General features: G+C 47.1%; 1 protein-coding gene across 1 annotated transcript in view; it reads left to right on the forward strand.

Moving 5' to 3' along the window:
* Window positions 1-23,728, forward strand: part of GRHPR (glyoxylate and hydroxypyruvate reductase) — a 315,324-nt gene that overhangs the window by 93,414 nt on the left and 198,182 nt on the right. The window contains exon 4 of the mRNA XM_069630480.1: window positions 5,752-5,868. Within this exon, the coding sequence (XP_069486581.1) occupies window positions 5,752-5,868 (117 nt within the window). The remainder of the gene's footprint in view (window positions 1-5,751; window positions 5,869-23,728) is intronic.

The following is a 23,728-nucleotide window of genomic DNA, read 5'->3' on the forward strand; positions in this document are numbered from 1 at the left end:
GTCAGTATATTGGCAAAAGGACAAACCTCTCCTTTCTGACAACTATCCTTTTGCTTGTTTGGTCTTTCCTGCATGACCCCTAGATCTTGTTCACAATCCTCAACAAGGGTCACTGATATTTCGTGCTCCTCCCATGTAGATACGCATGCCTCCAGATTTTGTTCTATACTTTCCTTCAAAAGGAAGTGTCGCAACTTTGACCTTCCTTGGGGCTTCTTTCATTTTATTCCTGATGGAACGTACCCTTTTTTAGTAGGGCCCTTCTGTCCTTTCAGCATCCTTCTCCTGCCCAGGGATCACCATTGTCGGACTCTTCTCTGTGTAGACCCAATAAACTTTCCTGCGGCTTCTCTTGTTAGATTTGCCTTTCGTAGGCTTAGCGTTTACGCCTTTATTATTTTGAGATGTCTTCTCCGGGTTGCCACCTAGCCACTTTTGTTGCTTCTTGACATTCCCCCCCCCTTAACAGTTTAGGGGACTCAATTTCCTGAAATCTCCATTTTACCACCAAACCTTGTAAGTCGATAAATTCATGTATGATGGCGTGAGGCTCTTCTGGTTGGTTGTTTGGCTCCTCGAACTTACAGGTGGAGTAGTTGAGCAGAGAGTTTGCCAGAGTAATCTCTTTGACCAATGCTTGTGCAGGGTCTTTAATGCGTCCCACAGGAATGATTTCATGACTCTTCCTGTGAGTTTCAGAAGAGCCGGATTCATGGATAGACATTAATCTGTTGTTTTAATGTCATTGTACAACCTTACAAGTCCCTATAGACTTGACTTTGTTCTCCACCTGAGGGGAGCTTTGTAGTTGGTGTGATCTTACCTCCCTTTCAGTTGTGCCATCTGACATTGATGCTCTGGAGTTGAATAGTTGCAGTATATGTGATAATGAGCTGGCATTGTGACCCACCCCTCTGACCACCCCAATTTCCCCACCCACACTCTTGTACAAGTTTAGGAAGTTAATAAAACACAACCTAAAGCATTTCATAGTCGGAAATACTTAATTCCAGGAACTACCCAAGATATATACATCGTCAAATTCTATGCAAATCATCAAAGCTCATAAAAATAATTTTGTACATTTATTGCTGCAGATAAATACTATAAAAACGAATATAAAAGTATCAAATAAAGTCAAATGTACATGCTTTTAAAAATGAACATCCAGCAGATCATGACCTATTTGATTTTATCCTAATTCGCCAGGCCTTTACCAGATAGCTTGAGACTGCAAAGATAACCTCTGTGTGGCTTGCCATCTATCTATATTTATAAAAGTGTGTGTGTGTGGGTGTGGGTGGGTGTGGCTTGGCGAAGCGCTGTTCCTTATACAATTTAACACTGTTTCACCAATCTGCACCATATTTTGCATAGTTACCTGTTAGGACCCCACAGACATTACTGGCTACATTTGGACACCCCACCCCTTTTCCTGGAATTCAGCACCTTCACAAGTGAGGCAGTTGCCTGAAATCAGTGAAACCTCAATGTGGTCGTAGAATGACCAGTGCTCAACCATTTGCACAGAAATGAACCGCACCATGCCAGTGTGAGGCAACAGGTGGGGAGAGAGCACAGTAGGTCTGAGGATGCAGCTCCAACTCTTGCCCCCCCAACCCCCAATGTCTGCTCTGGGGTATGTCAGCCAGTCACACTCGCCCATTCTCAGTGCAGTTTACTTCAGAGTACAAAGCACATCAAGCGATAAGCGAATCGGAACAACGACCTACAGGATCATTGATTTTTAACAATTGATGGGTCATGTCTTTCCACAAAGACCAAATCCCAAGTTTAAAAGACTAGCGTTATACAAAAGTATCCCCACTGCACTTGTTTGTGAGAACTTGGGGTGGTTGGTTGACAGACCTTTTAGCCGTGCTAATCTTAATGTAGTAAGTAGGTTTTCTAATACTTAAATCATGAGGTTTCCCGATGCAACAGATTGCAGGGATGGGTAACACTCAACCATGTGTTACTATTGAGTTTTCGAGGGGCACATCCCTATGCAACCACTCCATGGAAAAGGTATATAGAGGACGTTTACAAATACATATTCAGTTTATTGAGACCGCATAAACTGATAATCGTATGTGAATTACACAGCCACATATATCGTCTTGTGAGATTTTTGTGAGTAAGTGATGTGAACAAAATTCTATTTTAACTTGAGGTTTTTGACCCCTGTTCATGGCAATATATAAAGAACAGTCCTTCCCACTGCATTGTAAGATGGTGTGTGCACTACTATAAAGTTACAATACTGGTATTTTACTCCCTATTTTTTGAAGTTGGGAGTAAAATGATTTTTAGGGAGTAAAAAGGCAAGTTCAATTCCCAATGGAAATACTTTGGAAGTGAGTAAAAAAGTTATAACTTGGACACGGAAATGTTTTTGTAATAATTATTTATTTGCACATAGTTATTCATACACATCAAAAAATATACATGCACTATTGGTCCAAACAAATACATATAGCTGTGTCAGTGAAAGCAGAGGCACAAGGTCCTACATGTCTTGTTTCCTATTTAGTATTTGTACTCCCTATTTTTAAATTTTGGCAGTATTTGCCTATTTTTAGGAAGTAAAAGTAGCTGATACACCTCTTATTTGTAGGGCTGGCAGAAGGCGCAACATGTTGCCGGGTGATGCAACCATCTGTGGGTATACTAAGCCATCAGGAAAACATTTTGTTGAAATTTCCTGTATAATATTTGGTTAAAACTTGTATAGTTTTTATTCAACTAACGTTCCGGACCTGGGTTAGTTATGAATATGATGTAGTCCTAAAATCTAGATTGGCTCACTGTGTCGATTTGCTTCCGAGTACAATTTTCGAATATATATATACATACATGTGTAAGACTTGTGTCCAATGGATTAGAAACGTGCCTATTCAAGTTCCATAATTTGTCTCCCCAGAAAATGATGTCGCAAAGCATTTCTTTGTAGTGCGTTGGGTTATGGGATTTGTGTAAAAGTAGCCAGTATACACTGGGCTTCAAACCTAATGGATTTCTGTCTTGTTTGCAGGAATAAGGGGATTACAGAGGTACTAGTCTGCAAACCCAAAGTTTGCTTTTATCAGGCACGGGGGCATTGCCTTTTGTTTGTCAATTTAGTGCCTTTTTACTTCAAATCCTGTGATAGTGTGTGTGTGTGTGGGCCACAAATGTTGTTTACGGGGGTTGTATCCGATTTGTACAGGTTACTGAAATGCTTGAACCATCTTTCATTTGTGATGAATGATTCAATTTTATGGGTAGCAATTGAATTGTTGGGTAGCAGATCAGAAATGATATGCCAAAAATGCTGGGTCTTTATACCTGGCGCACATTTTAGGGATTCCCTCTTCAAGTTCAGCCACCTTCTTTTTAGTTGGGATCAACTTTTTATTTGCTGCAAAAGATCTGTGATTGTGGTCTTTAGTGGTTTTTACTTCCGTCAGAAGGGCAAGTTTTGCAGATCCCCATCCAGAACTCTGATGTCTAGTTTGGTTTTTGATCAACTTCAGTGGTTTTGTAACTATAGGGGACATTGTATGCAGTAATATGCTCCTAAGGTAAATATATCAACACTTTCATGAGGGTGGCAAACCTCGGACTGGCAAGATTTCCAGGGAGCTATACATTTATACTATAAGTTTGCCCATTTAATTTGTCTCCAGTTCTTCGCAAGGGACACGTCAGTGGCAGTATGCTCTTCATCAGCTGTTACGGCATTGTGGTTCTGTTTTGCAAGTGTTAGACAGACATGGTTGTGGTCGCTTTCTAGCCAGGGTATCACTGTCTGGGGTCTCCCTATACACTAATCACCTCAAGGAGAATATATTCAATATGGCTAGCTTGCGAGATGTTGCTGAAGGTTTGTACAGCTGGAAAGTTACTGGCTAGCCGTCCATTACAACTTTGCAGACCCAAGGTGCATTGCAATGTAGTTGTAAGCTTGTTTGGTAAAGGGCACTCTAAATCTGGGAATCTCCAAAAGTCGTCTTGCTCCACAGTTCGATTACTCGAATTGTGTGTTCAATCACCTAACACAATCCTCTATTGTGTTATTTGGTGCTTCAGATTGAATAATTCATTAGTCTATTAAAAATCAGTAGAGTGTTTGCAGACTTGTGTGGGGTTACATCAGTATTAAACCGCAGTAGCAGATTGCCAGTGGGGAAACAAATCTTGAGGTACATCACCTGTGTGGGGTTACATCAGTATTAAACCGCAGAAGCACATTGCCAGTGCGGAAACAAATCTTGAGGTACATCAGATCGTTGATCATGGTCTCAACCATTTTAATGTTAGTGTTCAGCGTACTGTCAATCCATGCTAAGCGTCCGCCACTGGGTCGGCCTTTAGAACCCTGATTTGCTGGAATGAAGAAGCTAATAAATACTGCTTTATGAAGGCATTCAGATGACCAGGTCTCCTCGAAACGTATAAAAGTTCTAAAAAAGAAAGCCAATCCCGATCTGCCATTTTGCTTGTTACCCATGCAATATTCCAAGATACTATAGTAAAATCAGGAATAATGGTTCTGTTGTACTGAGGTGACCTGGCTGGCATGTCAGTGTATGGCAGATTGCTGCCAACACATGCATCTCACAAAATGCTGTATTTTGCACTTTGCAGCTGTATTGATTTTCATAAAATAATTTCCATGGTATATCTGCAGAGAAAATAATCTGGCACATCCATTATTAAACCTATTACTGAAATGCTCTATGGCTTCTAGGTTAAAGAATAAGCCTAGGAAGGTTTGCCTTTTTTCTTCCCTTTTACTGTTCCTGGAGATTACTTGTATGGACTATCACAAGTATCCCAACCCACACGCATGATGTGAATAACTACAGCCATCACAACTACCAAGAAATGCAATAGTTTAAATGTATATCTGGTTAAAAAAAAAAAACACGAGCGAGCCCACATTCTCTACTTTGAGCTAGCAATGGATTAACGTCCTAGTAACTAAGATTAAATGTTCTTTCCGTGTGTAAGACTGAATAGTTTTCTCTTTGTCCTGTTTAGAAAATAATGTTAGTAATATTCTAATACATTGTGTGCCGCAACCTTGCACAACGAGAATACTACCATTTTTCAAGGAGTTTGTGACCATACAAAGGCAAGTCTCTGCTGTGCCTTTGTCAGGCCAGAAAACCTTAAGGTCACTTTTAATATCTGTATTGTGTGTGTGATCTCACTTAATTAAAAATGTGAATTTCCTGAAAGCGACCCAAATGATGTGGCTCTAGTACAAATGTGAAGAGCTATGTATGAAACAGTTTTCTGTTACGTTCGTATATGTACAGAACGCCTATGAGCACACAGACCAGGGTCGCGCTAAGTGTTTCTTGGATAACTTTGGCTTCCATTTTGTGGAGATGTGGGAATGATGGTTGATACAGAATAAAGTGCAGTAGGTTTGTTGGATGTCGTTCTGAAAGGCTAAGAATCAAGGTTCTATGCCCATGGTCCCAGGCTATTGGTGAATGTTTCAGATGATTTGCAGGAGAAGTTGAGTGGTATCGAACACAGTCATTCATATAATAATGGTGGACTCCTTTAGCAGCTGTCATTTCCTTAGTTGTTGTTCTCATATTGATCATTTTGAATGTTGGACTGATTATTCAGCCACACAGAATACTCATTTGAAAGTAAATCTGTAGTGCTTTGTGTGCGCTGTGGATAAAGGTCACTCTAGTGAACAGTTTGTGTTTAAAAAAAAAAAAAGTTTTAATACGTTTTACCTTGCAGTGGGATTCGAGTGGGCTACACACCAGATGTGTTGACCGATGCCACAGCTGAACTTACAGTGGCACTGCTGCTGGCCACATGTCGTCGACTAATGGAAGCGACTGAGGAAGTGAAGAAGTGAGTGCCTGCAGATTTTCAGCCAGTTCACATAAATAAAGCCAGATAATATTGCACCATGCTTAAGGCCAACACTTTTTTTTAATGTTTAAACGTGCATAACTGACTGCGTTAATGTATGTTTTGTTTGGAGTGGTGACATTATCTGTTTGCAGCTTGGGGCTCTCCTGATGTGTTGGACTACAACGCCCATGATTCCTGACCATGGAGTAGGCTGTTTTAAGGCCATTTGAGTTGTAGTCCAATGCAACTGCAGCACCAAAGGTTGCTGACCCCTGCCCTCAGGCCACCATTGATGGAGGATTTATTATGAATAATCGAGAAAAATGATCTGAGGATGGGTGGAGAACCTGGTTAAAAGTTGAAAAATAATAACTCAGATTTTTTTATATGGCGTTAATGTACAGCTTCACAATGTGAAGTGGGTGGCTCGCCAAAGGATTTTTAACGATTTGGGAATCCTGATTCCAAACTGAAAATCCCAGCCGTATCGAGGCATTTATGTACCGTTGCGAAAACCTTACATACAGAAATTGCAAACCTATCTAGTGCCAAACCTTATACTGGGTGAATCCACAATAATGCAAGAGATTTCATATGGCTGCACTTTATAATCCGTGTGAGAGTGCCCTCAAAGAACAAGGTAAAATGGCTTGTTATGAGATGCTGCGCACTGTACCTTACCATTGGAGAAATGTCAATATGCATATATCCATCTGGTACACCCCCTGGGACAGTCGAACACCAAAATGGCAGACACTTCCCTTCTGAAAGAATACCACTAGAAACTCCAGACATGTGCTTGTGCTTAATTGGTCATCAGTTGTAAGGTGTGTCTGAGTGCAGCATGTTTTATATACTCTGAACAAGGGGCGATCCCAGTCTGGATTACACCGTCCAAGTTGGGTTGAAAACCAAAGCGTTTCAACATTTTTCAAACCGCCCCTTATGAGATTCTCAGACTGAAAAAGGCCAAATTACTTTAAAATTCAAGTAGTCCAGGTGAGGATTCCTTGCTCTCCCTGCCTACAGGCCGTGCACTTCACCTGTGCCGCAATGGTGAGGCCTTACTAGGCTGAAACACACGATTTTGGGGGTGTTGATGGAATACTTGTTCAGAGGGGAATTGCTTGGCGCTTCGGCGCTAAACTGTTGTTGTTGACCAGCACTGGACCGATCTGCAAAGGCATATTTATTTTCTGTCAAAGAGCTTCATGAGTGTGCTGCAGAATAGAGTAGGTTATTTGTCCTAGTTTGTTCCAGGTAAAGGGTCTAACATTTTTGGTACCAGATTAAAATCCGGAAGACTGGTTACGCTAAGGGTGCAATTAAGATGTCACATCTGTATTGAAAAGCAATAGATATTCTTGATCTGTTAGTTGCAGTACTAAAAGTAAGGAAGGTTCTCGGTTATATTTGGGAGAAGGAGCATATACATGTAACATACCTAACCTGTACTGGAGACGAGGCTTAAGGGTAAACCACGGGGAGGAATTGGGAAGGAACTGAGTCGCAGACCGAATGCTTAAACTGGAGCATTGAAAATATGCAAAATTCAGCAATGCTTAGAATAACATTTTACCCTTTAACACTGGAGGACTTTGATCCTGTAAAACCTCCAGCACACCTTTAAACGGATTAAACGCTTTCACAGTTATGGTGGGGCTACATGAAGTAATGGGATTAGTTTAGAATTGCCTATCCATGAATTTAGCAGGCAGAGACTGAATATTGATGTATTCAGTGTGAGTGGGGGAGGCGTAAAGCTTTTTATTTTTTACTTTTGAGTGGTTCATTAGTTTGGGATATCCTCATTCTAGTGTGACTTACTAATTGAGAAGCCCTGCAGTGCAGCAGGAATTTAAATGTTTATCTGAAAGAGTATGGATAGATTCTGCCAAACGTTAAATTGCAGTTGGAGAAAACCTATTCGACTTCACACTTAAGGCAGGGCGACTAGGGAGGCATATCAAGTTGGAGGAAGACCTTGTAAGGTAGCGGTGGGAGGAAACAGAAGTACTATGTCAAGTTTGGTGAAGATGAACCCCGTTTTCTATCCTCTGGTTGGTATGTTGTCTTTGGCCAATCTGTCCCCGTCTTCCCCACCCTGGATGTGTTACATACAACAGTATCTTTATATAGTGCCTCAGCCCAGCCACCTTTAACTGTAGATGGACAATGGCCTATGTACAGTGTCGCAGTTCCTTTTAGGAAGGTGAGGTGAGTCTGGCCGTCCTTAAGTTAAGTCCAGTCCTTGGTTGAAGGGTTGTTGCATGTCCCTAGTGGTCATAGGGAGGCACGCTGGTGTGCTGAGGCTGGAGTGCGCTGCCTGGCTTTGGCGATGGCCACATAGGAGCTTTAGCTTCTGCCCCTGTTGCTTTGCCTCCCAATGCATTGTGTGTATGCCGCTCGCGAAGGCTAGCTGGGTCTCTGTCTCCCTTCCCGTAATAGAACTAGAACTGGCTATGGATTCCTCCTGGTTGGGCCTCTCACCCCAGGCTGAGAGGTGTTCCTATCCCCACATGACAAGGTCAGCGTAGTAAGCTCGTCACATCTGACCGAGACTGGATATTGAGTCCACAGTTAGTTAAGGAATTGCTGCTGAGAAGACCAATAAAGGAAGCCGTGTCGAGTATAAGAACTGTGTGACACGTTCATTAAAATTTAGCACCCTAACTATTGTCTTCAAGTTACCGCATGCAGCAAAGTTAAATGAGGAAGTCTAAATGAGGCCCTTAGAAGTATGTCAAAAAGAATTTTTCAACTTGAAAAGAAAGTGTCCAAGTCTTGAGTTTTACAGGAAAATGTCTCAATACTATAGGTGCCTACTTGCCTATTTTCACTTAATTAAATGTACCTTTTGAGAAGACTTGCCTGTCTGCCTGATAAGGTGCCACAGAGCTCTGTATCTGATCCTAAAGTAACTATACCTAATACAATGGTTCGAGAGTTCCTTCAGTTAATATGCATCAGGGGTGTTGCTAGGTCTGGAAAAAATCTGGGGTTACGCTAATGTCAGGACTCGCATCTAGCTAGCCTTTTGATTGTAACCCCTGAGCTTCATTCTTGGGCTACAACCAAAAGACCCGGGGCTATAGCTTCCTCAGCTCCCCCAGCAATGCCTCTGATATGCACAAGGAGAATACTGCCTGCTATCCAGGCTCACATGCACAACCTCCAGATCAGGCATGGGGTATCTTCTTCATATCATGACATAGATCACATATTCCTACCCTCTACCTTCCATACAAAGCTTTTCCAGTAGTAGCAATTTTGACCAAGTACCTTCTTTAAAAGAGAATATTGAATAGCGCCTACTTTATTGAATAATTCCCTGGTTTGTTTTAGCACTAAGTGCCTAGACCACTTTATATCTGCAGGAATCTTCATATGGCACAAAGATGTAACTCAGTAGGACCCGGCACATAGAACGTAAGAGGGGATTGTGGTGTATTTTTGGCAATATCTGTATTAGTGTTAGGATGTGCATGACCCCCTGAGTTTAGGGATGTTTCTATATTAACGCTTGGATATTTATCATCCACCCTCGCACAGAATTTCCATCTATCCAGTAGCTCATTACCACAGTATTCCTAAACAATCCTCAGGATGTAATGTTATGGCAAGCGGTCAATCAACAAACACCACAAAACAAACAAAGACACATCTTCTCTTACATTAAAAATCGGGGCGACAAGGGCGTGGGGTGTCCTGGAGCCCCTCCTCGGTGTTGCCGCCATTATTGCTGCAGACCCCTCCTACCAGCCGTGAAGCCAACAAAACTCCACGGCTTACCCGTGAGGATGAAGCCCGCAGGGGGGCAAGAACGCGGAGTGTTTGCATCCTGTAGGGCTGTTTGCCGCCTGCGGGGAATTGCTGCCTGCTGACTGAAACAACCCTCCCTGTTGTCGGGGGGGGGGGGATGCCTCCAGCTAAGGTCTGAATAGCTGTTCCCGTTTCTGGGTTTTTTTAAACTCTGGCTTTCTCAGGGTGGGACTTCAAGGCCAGTGGACTCTAAGCAGGTAACACAACAGCTGAAATCTGTTCTCAAATCTGCCAATTTTCTTTTTTTGAACTATTCACTTACACACTTATGGACACCATTATTGACATTGGCTTTGTAAATCCTGGGAAACGTGGCCATGTTACTCTTCAGTTATTAATTTTTTTTTTTTTTTGCTTCTTACCTCTTTCTTCACAGCACTATCTATATATATCCTGCCTGAGATCTCGGAACTGGCCCTGGCCCAAGCTTCTGTGGAGTCACACATTATCCTCCCTGTGTTTGGGTCCAGGTCTAGGGCCCAAAAGGGAAATTCTGCCCCTAAAGCTTAAACAACCAGAAAATCCAACCCGACTGTCTTGATTTACCTAGGTGGCGCTGACCCTACCCCCATCCCGGATTGGGTATTGCTGACACCTTTGGGAACAAACATTTACTAATCTCTGCGATACAATTCCTGGGTACTCCCAACACCTTTAACAGTTTTCTCCAAGGAGAGGGGATAGGCGCTGAAACTGCCTTTGCTGATACTCTGGGGCTAAAACTCTAGGCATTTGATCTGGCATCATCTTGTCCAGTGACGGCTGCTCCAGGATTAACACCCCCCGCCCCCCTAGCACCAATCGGATCAGCAGGCCCACCTGGTCCAACATCTGGGTACATGGTGGCTTCCAAACAGTCACATGGTTCCCCTGGCCCTGTGCAGAAGGGGACCCCCACTGCCCCCCTTTCCTTGATGAAGGGGCAGGAGGGCCTCCGTACCTTGGTCCAGGTATCTCCCCAGGAGGCCAAGCAATCCTTAACTGTGAGTAATGAGGACATGTCTAGCCAACAACTCCTCCCTTCGCCACTGTGTGGGCAGCGAGGCTACAGGGTGCCCGTCTGTGTATGGGTGGAAACTAATGCAGATCTGCTAGAATCTCTCCCCTGTTCAGCCCCTAACTCCAAAGTGCCCAGCACCACTCTCGTGGCCAAAGAGAGGGGACCTTGGAGGGGAGGGAAAGTTGTCATGCCTGGTGCTGCCCGAACTCATAAAGCTGACAAGCCTCCTCCTGTCCTTTATCGCAATAGTCAGTAAAAAAAGCAGAACCGGCCAACTCGCTGGTCAATTTGGGGGGTGAAAACGGGTCCCTGCCCAGGTAAGATGCACCTAGTTCAGGAGGATCACTTGCCCATGGCACTTGCTCCACCCTTCCTGAGTCAAACAAGGGGGCAAGATGGTGTCTAGATAGGACAGGACCACTCCCCATTAACGCAACTGTTCCAAATGAAACAAAGCTGACATGTGGATCGCAGGTTGGCAAAAACCCTGGGGTGATTAAGATGCAAAGGAATGCTACTAGGGGGTGGGCCGAAGAACTGCCCAACTCTTTCGATAAACCTATTGTGCCCCTGTCCCCCTCCACCCCCCGCCGTAACTCAATATTTTGGCATGGGGTGCCAAAACGCCCCCAGACGAAACAAACAAAACAAAGGACTTTGAAACAAATGTTTACACCTGATAAGGGGGTGCCTTTTTGTAACTATGGACCACCTTGTGGACTGTACAAGGATACCGGAGACTGGGGAGGATGAGGCTGACTCCATCAGGATGACAGAAATCCCAAAATAGCCAGGAACCTATCCATTTGGAGATGGCAACGTAACCCCCTGTCAAATAGTACTGTTGTAATGAGCCCCTCTGTCTGTGTTATTTCACCTTCTGGGTCAGTCCCGATGGGAGCAAATGCTGCCCCCCTGGGTTTGAGGCAAGAGGGTTTTTGGCGGCCCACGGTCATTAGTGGGTATCAAGATATCACCTGAAGGAGCTACCCCAGTATTAGCCCAATATGTCTGTGGTTCCTGAGATTTTTTTGATTCCTGTGATTTACGTATGTCTGTCTGCTTTGGATTTATATAGTGATGTATAAATTGTGATGTGAACTTTTATGGCTTTGAGCCGAAATAAAGTTTGATGATGATGATTAAAAATAGGGGCTAATCGAACTGTCAAGTGTAGCTCTGGAATTATCTGTGAGGGCTTCACCCTGATACTTGGGGAAGAGCTTGCAGAGAGGACAGTGGTAGAATCTGAAGATGAACGTTGTGTCCATTTCCAAGCCTGACTGATAGAAGATCGGATGTGGAATGAAAGGCTTACCATGTTAATACAAAGGGCTGGAAGCAGTGAATGCGGGGACTAAATCGTCCAGGCAATGTTGCAATTATATCTCGCAGCATAATGGATTACTGTCAACCTTATTAAAGACTGAGGGATAGTCTAGGTGTAGGGGGGGATAATTGACTTGTAGATCACTAGATGTAAAGAAAGGCTTATATTATGTATAACGAACCTATTTCCCTCACCTTTCCCCCCCACCCCTTTTATTAGCATGATGTAGGCACTGTGATCAGTGATAGGAAGTGTTTTGTTTGTGGGATTGATAATGTGTAATAGTACATCTAGTAATATATCTAGAAGAGAGATTTCCTGTAGATAAAGGTACTGCAACCCTTGTGACCAGTCCATGTGGATCGTTGACAGGTTAGGAAATTACTTCTGCCATGGTGCCACCCTTTACTTTGTTAGATTCCTGATGCAGGGCTTAGTCATCCCTTTATCCATACGAGGTTGATTTTGTACTGTTACCTTTGCTAATTGGAAAGCCTATATATACAGTGCTTAGAAGCGACAGGCATGTGCCATGAAGCATTATATAGAAACACAGATTATTATTTAAGTTTTAACCCCATTGAACATGTACTCTGGAAGGGAGCTGGAGTGGGATCCGTTAGAACCTAGGGGGATTTATCAAAATGCAGGATGGCAAAGAAGATCTTAGTTGCCATAAACAAATAGGTGTGACTTGGTCTGTATAAATAGAACTATACATCTGCATTAATGGAAATGGGACTGAAAAAACTCCAATTTGAAGAATTGGATGAACTAGAAATGGTGGTGGTGACTCACGATCACCAGCTCTTCTGAAAAGTAGTACCAATAAGGCTCAATTTGTAGCCACACAGCTATGTATGCCTTTTTTATAAATCCAAATAAATGGAAAACTCCTTTTTCAAAGCTCTATAATGGGAATCCTTTGGAGCAGGATGGGAAAAGGGAGATTGTCTCGATCAGTACTTTAGTGAGAAAGACATGTGAATGGTTAGTTTGTATTCATTCCACCTTGACAAAGATTCTTGGATCGCAAATAAGATCTCTGGGTAAAGGCACTTGCCTTTTTTTTATTTGTCCTTTTTGGCTTCCATTGATCTTGATCTTATTTAACTCAATTTGGGAGAACGCTAGCAAGCAGGGAGGAAAAACAATACAAGTTCCCATTGTCCATCAAGGTGATCTCTAAACCGTTTGGCAGTATTGTATGCAATCTAGCATTGGACTTGATGGCCAGCTCATTTATTTCAAAACAGCTTTCATAATGGTTTAGGGACAGCAGAGCAAGTAATTTATCTCCACCTAATGATTAACAAATCTGTTGTAGAATGAAAATGTAGAATTAACATGGCATGTATGTCTTTGCTATCCACTTTTCATGGAGTCCACTGATCTTCCTTTGGAGGACCTTCTGGTGATGGCCGGTATGCATGGCCGGGATACTTGGATTGATAACCATTAGGTTTTCAAAGCGAACAAGCCCTCTTCTTCCCATCATAGAGGGAAGGAAAGCAGAGACCTTTGCTTTTCATTGATTTTATTCTAGTGTAAATACAAGATTGCTTCAGGCCACCACTAAACTCCATGTATGGGTGAGTGTTGTCTCCCATTGTTGCTTCAGGCAGACCATGTTGTTGTTACTGGAATTGTCAATTGTTTACAAACCGTGATATCAAGCTACACCTATTACATGGACAAACGATATATCATGCTTAATATTTATGATTCTCCAGCATGGGGTCTGGCATGGATTCACATGCTCATGAATATTCCCCGTCGTCAGGCTGGGAATCCTCGGTAAAGAAAAAACCAGTATCAGTTTCGTTTCTGATCTGTCTTTCGTAGTAGTAACCAATCACTGGTCTCTGCGTCATACTGACCACAGCCAATGACTGCCCTCTACCTAAGCACCGCCTCTGGCAGCCATCTTCAGATTTTTACCGCACGTTCATGTGTTGGGATCCTCGTGCTATTGCTCTCGAGCGTTAGTGCTATTTTTTTCACGTTTTTTCTCAAAAACTTCGTTTTTTTCGGTCAAAAGAGCCTCAAGCTCCACCGACTCTCCATCCGATCAACGGGGACCCGTGTCGGATTCGTCTGCGCCCCTCAAGGGTGAAGATTTCGTCGAGCTACGCTTTTGGAGGACTCCAGAAGTTTCTCAGGCCCGGTCATGGCCCAGGAGAAGGGAAGCTCGACGCTCGGAAAGCTGTTCAGGGTCTGCCCTGGATGCCAGCTGCAGAACGTCTTCAAGGAGGACGAACACTCTTTTTGTCTTTACTGCCTACATGAGGACAAGACGCACGTGGAGAAGGACTGTGCGTTTTGCAGCAACATGTCGGATCGGACCATGAAGGACCGCCATCAACGTCTCGCCAACTGGCTAGAAGGGAAGAGCCCGTCCGGCGAGAAGAAGAGGAAGAAATCCGAGCGGTCTTCTAAGACCTTTGACGGGGGGTCCAACATAAGGCCAAGCACCGCGAGTCCGCTGGCACCGGGAGCGCCGAACGGTCGGGCTCTACGGGCGCCAGGCAGGGCGCACCCTCCCCGGCGCCATCAACCACGAGCCAACGCTCTGCGTCGGGTAAGAGGAAGGCCGAGCACCCGGCGAAGCTCCTGGAGAGGCCCCGGTCGAGCTCGAAGGCGGAGGGGGAGCGAGGCAGTGTCCCCCCCCCACTCAAGGATAAGGCGGTGAGCGCACCTAAGGTGGTGAAGGCCTTAATCCATCCGGCTAAGCCCTCTATCGAAACTGTCGCGGCGGCCCTGGCTCAGCCTGTGGAGGCTACACCAGCGGTGGCGACCTCGGGGCTCAGAGTCTCCCTGCCACCTCGGAGGGAGTCCTCTTTTGTGCCCATCGATAGGACCCCCGTGAAATCCCCCGTGGGGAAGAAAAAAGGGGGGCAGGGCGTCGTCGTAGATTCGGCCTCAACCTCGGAGGAGGAGCTGGTCGAGGTCTTAAGCCACGGCCTCGGCGTGGAAGAAGACCGGCCCGTCGGGATGGATCCCGACGCAGGTGACGACGACATCGTCGACGGTACCGACGGGGCCCCTGATCGCCCGTCGGATTCCCCTCTGCCAGCGCCGCGAGACAACTCGGCGGCCATTTTGTTGGCTATACAGTCCTTATGCTCAGAGATAAGGACGAGACTACCGTTGCCGACGGAACCTCTCCCGTCGGGGGACCCAGAACCGGGACCTTCTGGTGTTCCCCCTACCAAGAAAAGAAGGATCCACCCTCCACCTCCTTTTCAGCCGTCGCGTCCCTTCCAGCCCTCCTCCCCGTCCACCCGAGGGGATGATACGGGGACTGACACAGCAGCGACGGGTACGGACGACGAGGTATACGACGAGGATGTACCGTCGTCGCCTCCCACCAGGGCTTCTCCGCCCGACGAGATTGGATCGTTCCACTCCATGATCACCAGGGCATCCGAGCTTTTCCAACTCTGCCCTGAGGAGAAGAAGGAAGGTTTCCTTTATCAGCGGCGCGAGGCCAAGAGGAAGACGGTCCTCGCAGTGCCTCTATTGGACGACATTTGGGATGAGGGCCTCACCCTCCTCAAGAACCCTTCCACGACGCCAGCTAGAAGAGACCGGTACGAGAAGAAGTACCGGGTCCCGGACACGGCCCCCCTGTGCCTCCGGGCGCAGCCTACCCCGGACTCCGTTGTCTCCGCGGCGGCCAGGAAGAAAGCGGGGGGGGTGCGGCCTCCACATCGACTTCCCCACCGGACGGCGAGGGAAAGAAATTGGACGCTATGGGACGCAGAGTCATCTCGTCTGCAGCGACGACGATTAAAGCGGCCAACGCCTTGGCTATCGTGGCCCGCTACGACAGGGAGCTCTGGTACAAACTGGCTCCCCTGCTGGACTTCTTGCCGGACGACAAGAGGGCAGAGGACCTGGAGATCCTGCAGGAAGGTGAGGTGGCTTCGGACCACGCCATTACCGTTGCGACGGACATCGCCGACACTGGGTTCCGCCAGTTGGGCAACGGCGTTTGCCTTAGGCGGCGTGGATGGCTCAAGGCTACGGACTTCCGTCAAGACGTTCAGACCAGAGTCCTGGACATGCCCTTCGATGGGAACAACCTGTTTGGGAAAACAGTGGACGATTCCCTTCAGGCCATTAAAGCGGACACCGAGACGGCCCGGGCCCTTGGAGTTCTGCAACAACGACGGACGCCCTTTCGGAGCAGCGGAGGCAAGGGCGCCTCCAAAGGTTCCGGCAGCGGTTTCTCCACCTACCGTCAAGCGGCCCGCTCGTCGTCTCAGGAGGCCTACAGAGGACGAGGCAAGTCTGGCGGACCCCGCCGTCGTCGCCAAGGAGGTCAAGGCGGCAAAGCCTCGTCGAAGCAGGATTGAACCGGCCGTGGGGTCGGGCCCCCACCGAAGCACCCCGGTGGGAGGCCGGCTGGCGAGCTTCGTCAGCGTGTGGGAGTCCATCTCCACCGACCGTTGGGTGCTAGACGCCTTGGCCCGGGGCCACGCGCTCGAGTTTCAAAGAAGGTGTCCGCGCGTCCCCCCCCGTGGCCAGGAAAGAACTTCACGTCCCTCAACTTCTCCTGGAGGTAAAGGCGATGCTCAGGAAGGGCGCCATCGAACTCGTCCCAAAGAGGCTTCGGGGCTCCGGAGTTTACTCGAGATACTTCCTCGTGAAGAAGAAGACGGGGGGATGGCGCCCCATCCTGGACCTGCGACGTCTGAACAAGTTCATCAAGGCGCAAAAGTTCCGGATGGTCACCCTCCAGCACGTCCTGGGTCAGCTGGAGGAAGGAGACTTCCTGTCGTCGTTGGATTTAGAGGATGCCTACTTCCATTTTCCCATCCTAAAGGGGCACCGAAAATTCCTCAGGTTTGTGGTCCAAGGGCGTCATTACCAGTTCAAAGCCCTCCCCTTCGGACTACGGTCGGCACCCAGGGTGTTCACCAAGTGCCTCGCACCGGTGGCGGCGCAGCTGCGCCGCGAAGGGATCCACGTCTACCCCTACCTGGACGACTGGCTCATCCGAGCCAAGACGAGGGAGCTCGGCGCGGTTCACACGGCAAGGACCGTCCAACTTCTCACGGACTTGGGATTCTCCGTGAACTACGCCAAATCCCACCTGGTACCCGCGCGCTCTGTTTCTGGGAGCGAGGCTCAACACAGTTCCCTTCTGGCCTCCCAGTCGGAGGAGAGGACCAGGACCATCCTGGGCAAGGTGCAGCGGATGTTGGTGGCCGACGCGGCCAAGGTGAGGTCCATCAAGTCCCTCCTCGGAATGATGTCTTCCTGCATCTACCTCATTCCCATGTGCAGGCTCTGGATGCGCCCGTTGCAGGAGTTCCTGGACGCGCGCTGGATCCAAACGACGGGCAGCTTCGAGGAAAGGATCACACTCGACGAGAGTTTCCGACGAGCGATCCGGTGGTGGGGCACCCGCGCGCATCTGACGGCGGGCATGGACTTCCAGACCCCAGCCCACCAGGAGACAGTGACCACGGATGCCTCCCTGGAAGGGTGGGGACCGCACACCGAAAATCTGCACGCAAGAGGCCTTTGGCTCCCGACGGAGAAATCCCTACATATCAACGTCCTGGAGCTCCGTGCAGTGTTTTGGGCCCTCAGGTCCTTCCTTCCGTCCCTGTTTTACATCAGGAAACAGGGCGGAACCAGGTCCCCAGCACTGTCCAGGGAGGCGCAGGACCTGTGGCATTGGGCAGTCGCCCAAGGGATGTTTCTGGTGCCGTTTCATCTGGCAGGGATACAAAACACCATCGCCGACTCACTCAGCAGGGAGCTGCGCTCGTGCCACGAGTGGGAACTACGGCAGGATCTAGTGGATCGCCTCTTCCGACGGTGGGGCACACCCCAGATCGACCTGTTCGCGACGGCGACGAACTCCAAGTGCCGGAGGTTCGCCAGCAGGTTTCCCCAGGCAAGGAGCATGGGCGATGCTTTCTCGTTCCCCTGGGAGGGCCTGTTCCTCTACGCGTTCCCTCCTTTGCCACTGCTAATCCGGCTCGTCAACCAGCTCAAGAGGTCACGGTGCAGGATGATCCTCGTCGCACCTGCGTGGCCGAGGCAGATATGGTTCCCGGACCTTCTGGACTTGTCAGCGTCCCCGCCAATCAAGCTGCCGGTGGACGCGGATCTGCTCTCCAGGGAAGGAGGCGCCATCCTCCACCACGACCCGAAATCGCTGAACTTGCAGGCCTGGCTCCTGCAGCGCTAGAGTTTGGAGGATACGACATACCGGCCGACTGCAGAGAGGTTCTTGCAAAGGCCAGGGCGTCCTCGACTCTTAAATGCTACGGACACAAATGGAAGAGGTTTTCTGTCTGGTGCCACGCACAGAAGATTAACCCTCTACGGATTACGGCTCCCCAGGTACTGCCGTACCTGCTGACGCTGGCCAAAGCTGGACTGGCACACGCGTCCATCAAAATTCATCTTGCTGCGATCTCCCGATACACCAGAACCACGGGCCGGTCGTCCCTGTGGTCTCATCGTCTGGTGAAAGAGTTCATGAAGGGACTGTTCAGATCGTTCCCGCCGGTGAAGGCACCGGCCCCGGCGTGGGAGCTCAACGTGGTGCTGACCAAGCTCATGGGACCTCCGTTCGAGCCTCTGCACTCGGCCCCGTTGAAGTTTCTGTCGTGGAAAACAGCGTTTCTTGTGGCCATCACCTCCGCACGACGGGTGGGAGAGATCCAGGCCCTTTCCTGCAAGGCCCCGTACTTGACTTTTCACGACACGAGGGTAGTGCTCAGGACGCACCCCTCCTTCATGCCCAAGGTACCGTCGGACTTCCATCTCAACGAACCCTTGGTGTTGCCTGTGTTCTTCCCGTCGCCTTTGTCGCCGGCTGAGAGGACTTTGCACTCGCTGGATGTGGCTAGAGCGCTGAAGTTCTACGTGGACCGCACGAAGTGTTTTCGGAAGACGTCACAACTCTTTGTGAACTTTGGACCTGTCAATCAGGGGAAGGCTCTCTCGAAGGCTTCCATTTCCAGATGGCTCTCCGGCTGTATCATGTACTGTCATCGGTTGGCAAACCGACCGCTGCCTGGCCGTCCGAGAGCCCATTCCACCAGAGCGATCGCAGCTACCACAGCGTTCCTTTCTGGTGTGCCCCTGCTGGACATATGCAGGGCTGCTACGTGGAGGTCGACGCACACCTTCACGAAATTCTACTGCGTCGATCGGGATTCCAGGGAGGAGTCCAGGGTCGGCCAAGCAGTGCTGCGCAACCTGTTCGCCTGAGGTGAGCCTGGTGAGGAGGTAAGATGCTTAATGTTGAGTTTGATGTAATGCTTAATGTTGAGCCTTTGCCACCTCCCGTGGTTGTGCATGTGTGTAATGCTATGTATTCTTTATTCATGAGCATGTGAATCCATGCCAGACCCCATGCTGGAGAAGGAACAAGTTACTTACCTGTAACTGTTGTTCTCCAGCATGGGTCTGGCATGGATTCACATGCGAACCCTCCCGCCTACCCCTCTGCGGCTCTTCACTTGGTCATACTGCCACTTAACGTGCTTCCAAATCTGAAGATGGCTGCCAGAGGCGGTGCTTAGGTAGAGGGCAGTCATTGGCTGTGGTCAGTATGACGCAGAGACCAGTGATTGGTTACTACTACGAAAGACAGATCAGAAACGAAACTGATACTGGTTTTTTCTTTACCGAGGATTCCCAGCCTGACGACGGGGAATATTCATGAGCATGTGAATCCATGCCAGACCCATGCTGGAGAACAACAGTTACAGGTAAGTAACTTGTTCCATACAATGTGTTACAATTTTTGATTATCAAAAAATGATTCCACTTTAGGCCTGAAAATGCTAAAATGGGGCAATGATTCAAAATATCTGTTATAAAATATGCCAAATCTGTTTCCAGGCAGCCACACGTTTTAACGCATGCATCGAAGGAGTCTTGCCCTCTATTGGTGTTATCCTATAGATCTATTTTTCAAATAGCCATCTGACTAAATCTGGGGCCTGGGGAAATGGTGATCGTAGTGGCTTGCTAGTACTCGAAAATGTTCTTGGGAGCCTTTGTTGAGCCATGTGACGATATCCTGTACATCAAGCTTGGTGATTGAGCTGTGGAGACGATGGGGCCTAGCCACCCACTCTGTGAAGTCTGCCTAGCTAAATGACAGATTGGGCCCCCAACTAGGAACCGTCCACCACACTCCCCAGACCATCCGAAATATTCTGTGCCATAATACTCTTCATGCTCTGAGGACCCTTTTGTCAGCCTGGGGAAAGGCCCCAGCCCTTGGGTAATCCCTGCTAAACCTGGGGAAACTAGTAATCGATATCCAAGGTGGACTATTGGAACCAACACGTAATATCTTTGTATGCTAAGCCTGTTAATCTCCACAGCATGGTTCAAAGAGCTGAACACGCATGCGACACCCAAGAACAAGAGCTCTGGTGCAGTCAATCCGTGAATGAAACCAAGTTGGCGGTGAGCTGCAGACCAATACAGCACACATCCGTGTAGCTGGTGTTTTTAGTTTTTGAGTGAGCTAGCCAGTGACAAAGGTTGTTTACAACAAACATTCAACTGATCTCAAACATTGCTCATTACTGTGTACGTGGGTGGAACTTATAAGGTATTTAAAGGGGGAAAATAATCAGGCAAGGTGTGAGAGTTGGTAGCTGGAGACGAGGAGAGTGACATAGTACATGTCAGATCAGCGAAGAGCAACTGGAGTAAAGGAGAGAACTGGAGAGGTGGGGAAGGAGGTGACTGGCACAAGGGAGTGGAGTGGAGTGGAGGGGAAGGAGAACTTGCAAGGAGAAGGGGACAAAGCAGCCAAGGAGTAGAATAGAGGTGGTGAGAATACCATAGAGGAGTGAAGGAGGAGACCAGTGAATTACAGAAGAACATTAAGATGGTGGTTGAAAGTGGAATAGAGGAGAAGAAAAGGGAAGTTGGGGAGCAGTTAAGAGGGGTAGAAAGAGAGCTAGTCTAGTTCTTTGTGAATTAAGGAGAACAGGAGGGCAACATCAGTAACGAGAAGGAATTGGAAAGGAGAGCGGACTAGGCTAGAGTAGAGGTTCTGAGGAGATGTCATAGGTGGTGTAGGTGACTGAGCCTTGACTGTCTCTGGCATCGCAGAAGCAGGTTATTCCCCAAAGAATCTGAACTCTGCGCCGTCGTGAGATGCATCATAATGAGGCAGTTGAGTTGGCTTCGTCCTGATCAAGCAAGGCCTTATGGTGGTGCGAACGGTATGCAGGAATGGAAGTAAACTTGCAACATGCTGACAAAGACATTGCAGCCAAGAAAGTAGTGTTGTCCCCTTAAAACTCAACCGTGAGTGACTTTATGTTCGAAGCCAGGAAGGCAAAGCCAAAGGGAGAGAAGGCTAGGCTCAGGACTGGGGTCCTGAAAGGAGGCTTGATTTATTTTGTTCTGCAGCCAAGTATCTCAGTCAAGTGTAATCCCTTAGTTTTCTGTTCCAGTTTAGACTTTGCATCCCCAATGTGGAATATATATTACTTGTTTATAGCCAAATTTAGGCTTTTACAAGAACAAGAACTTTTGTAGCAAAATGTCGAGATGAGAGGTTAGGGTAAAACCCGCGAGATCTGTCGCAGGTGTTACTTTAGAGATTCAAGATTTTGGCCATTGTCAATTTCAGGATTTTGGCTGCAGCGATGCTCCATCTGTTATTGTTCGAAGACGTGCCCACCAAAGGGCCTCCTCACAAAAGTCACACTCCAAAAATAGTGGAGAGAGGTACACTTTTTCAGAGGTTTTGAGTGGCAGGACATTTCATTGGGTGTCTTATGGTTTCCGGTTGGTTGATTTCCTGACAAAGTCTACAATCACTCATAGCGGATTGCAATCTGCATTTCTCTGGTCAGCAGAAGGTTGAGCCTTGCTCTAAGGAATGTCCCTCAGGGTTTTTCTAGGAAATTTCTTTATGTATGCTGCTACCTCCTTTTCTTTTACGCACTGTTACGGGAAGATAGGTCAGTAATTTGTAGGAAGACACCTGGTCTAAGGTCTTGATCCAATGTAAGTCATCCATTTTGGTTTTTATCCTCTGAGGCTTATTCATCAGGTCCTCTTCCGTACATGCTATAGTCTTTAGCTGGGCTTTGTTCATTTCACACCAAGCGTTTAGCTGTGCACACGTCCCTTTGGCAGCTTCCTCTTCGATCAGTTTGTAAATAGGACTATCAGGCAAAAGGAGTTTTCTGAAAAGTTGTATTCTACTGTTGTCTATCATGGCAGATAGAGAGAGCAAGCTAAGTTCACGCCGAATGGCGGCGATAGATGTGGACTTGGAAATATTCAAGACAGAGCGCCAAAGGAAGCCCACTAGTTTAGGCCAAATCGTTGCTGGCATTGCCAGGCTTGCATCCATACCATACCATACACCATTGACGGAATATAATATTTGACAAGCTGTTCATATACAGCCATTGGTTTTGCGGTTATCCATTTAGTTAAATTGCAATGATCATTTGACAAAATACTCCTATTGAAGAGTAATCATGCAAGCAATATCCTTGGTTAGAATGTGTAAAGACTCTGCTTTGTAGCATTAGGTTGCAGGTGCGGTTTGTTGAAGCGGAGGGTTGAGTACAACTCTTACATAAATGTATTAAATAAGCTATATTTTGCACATATGGACACCTGCAGAGTTGATTAAACCATTGATCAGAAGTGTGTTAATGTTTTTAAAATGTCAGATGCTTGTAAACTATCAATCATGGGTGTATTATACCGCCAGGTACGATCTCCCATAGCCTACTTTTGCGTTAATAGGTTGCCCTTCGCTTAATTGACATTTGAAAAAGAAATGGGCGTGAAAAATGTATTGCACTGTGCATGCTCCTGCAACACTTATTCCTATGAGACTCCTGTGCGCTTTATCTTTTTCTCTGATTATCAGTATTTTATTTGTATTTTATATACATAAAGTGCTTTTACATAAGTAAGATTAATTCATCAAACAGTACAAAATGAATATGATGGTGCTAGAAGTACAAATCAGCATTTAGTAAGGAGTAAGACCAGAGCAAGTGAGCTTTTAGTTAAACCTGAAACACATGGAAGGAAGAGGAACGAATATGTTCCAATGCTTGGGCACCAGGAGCAAAGAGGAAAAATGAGATGGGGCGTAGTAGAGGGTTGGGACTGAGGAGAAAAAGGGACTGAGAAAGAATAGACTGTATGGATACATAAGATACTAGGGAATAGAAAGAGGGGCAACATCATGTGAAGACTTCTATACAAAGAAATGAAAGAGAAGATAAAGATCAAAAGAGAGAAGAGAAGGTGAGATGGGAACAAGAGTAACCGAGGAGCGAGCTGAAGGAGTAAGCGAATAGGGGAAATAAATACAGAGCACAGGTGTACAGGGATAGATGAGAGGTGGGGGGGGTGGGGGGGGCAGAACAATAGTCCAGCCGGAAAAAACATCTGAGTAGACCAAGAGCTTAGTGGCCCCAAAGGAAAGAAACCGAAAATGATAGAGCTAATGAGCGGTGGTAGAGATGTGGAGAGAGAAAGAGGCGTCCAAAATTACCCCGAGATTACGGCAGAGGGGGACAAATGGAGGAAAATGGATACCAGAGGGTAAAGGAGAAAGTGATGCAGGAGGAAAGTGAAGGCTTTGGTCTTAGAAGGGTTAAGATGAAGAAAGCAAGAATCCCTCCATGCATTGACAGCAGAAACCGAAGGAAATAGTATCTTGG

The sequence above is a fragment of the Ambystoma mexicanum genome, chromosome 6q, assembly GCF_040938575.1.
Source record: "Ambystoma mexicanum isolate Mex_15411 chromosome 6q, UKY_AmexF1_1, whole genome shotgun sequence".
Lineage (NCBI taxonomy): Eukaryota > Metazoa > Chordata > Amphibia > Caudata > Ambystomatidae > Ambystoma > Ambystoma mexicanum.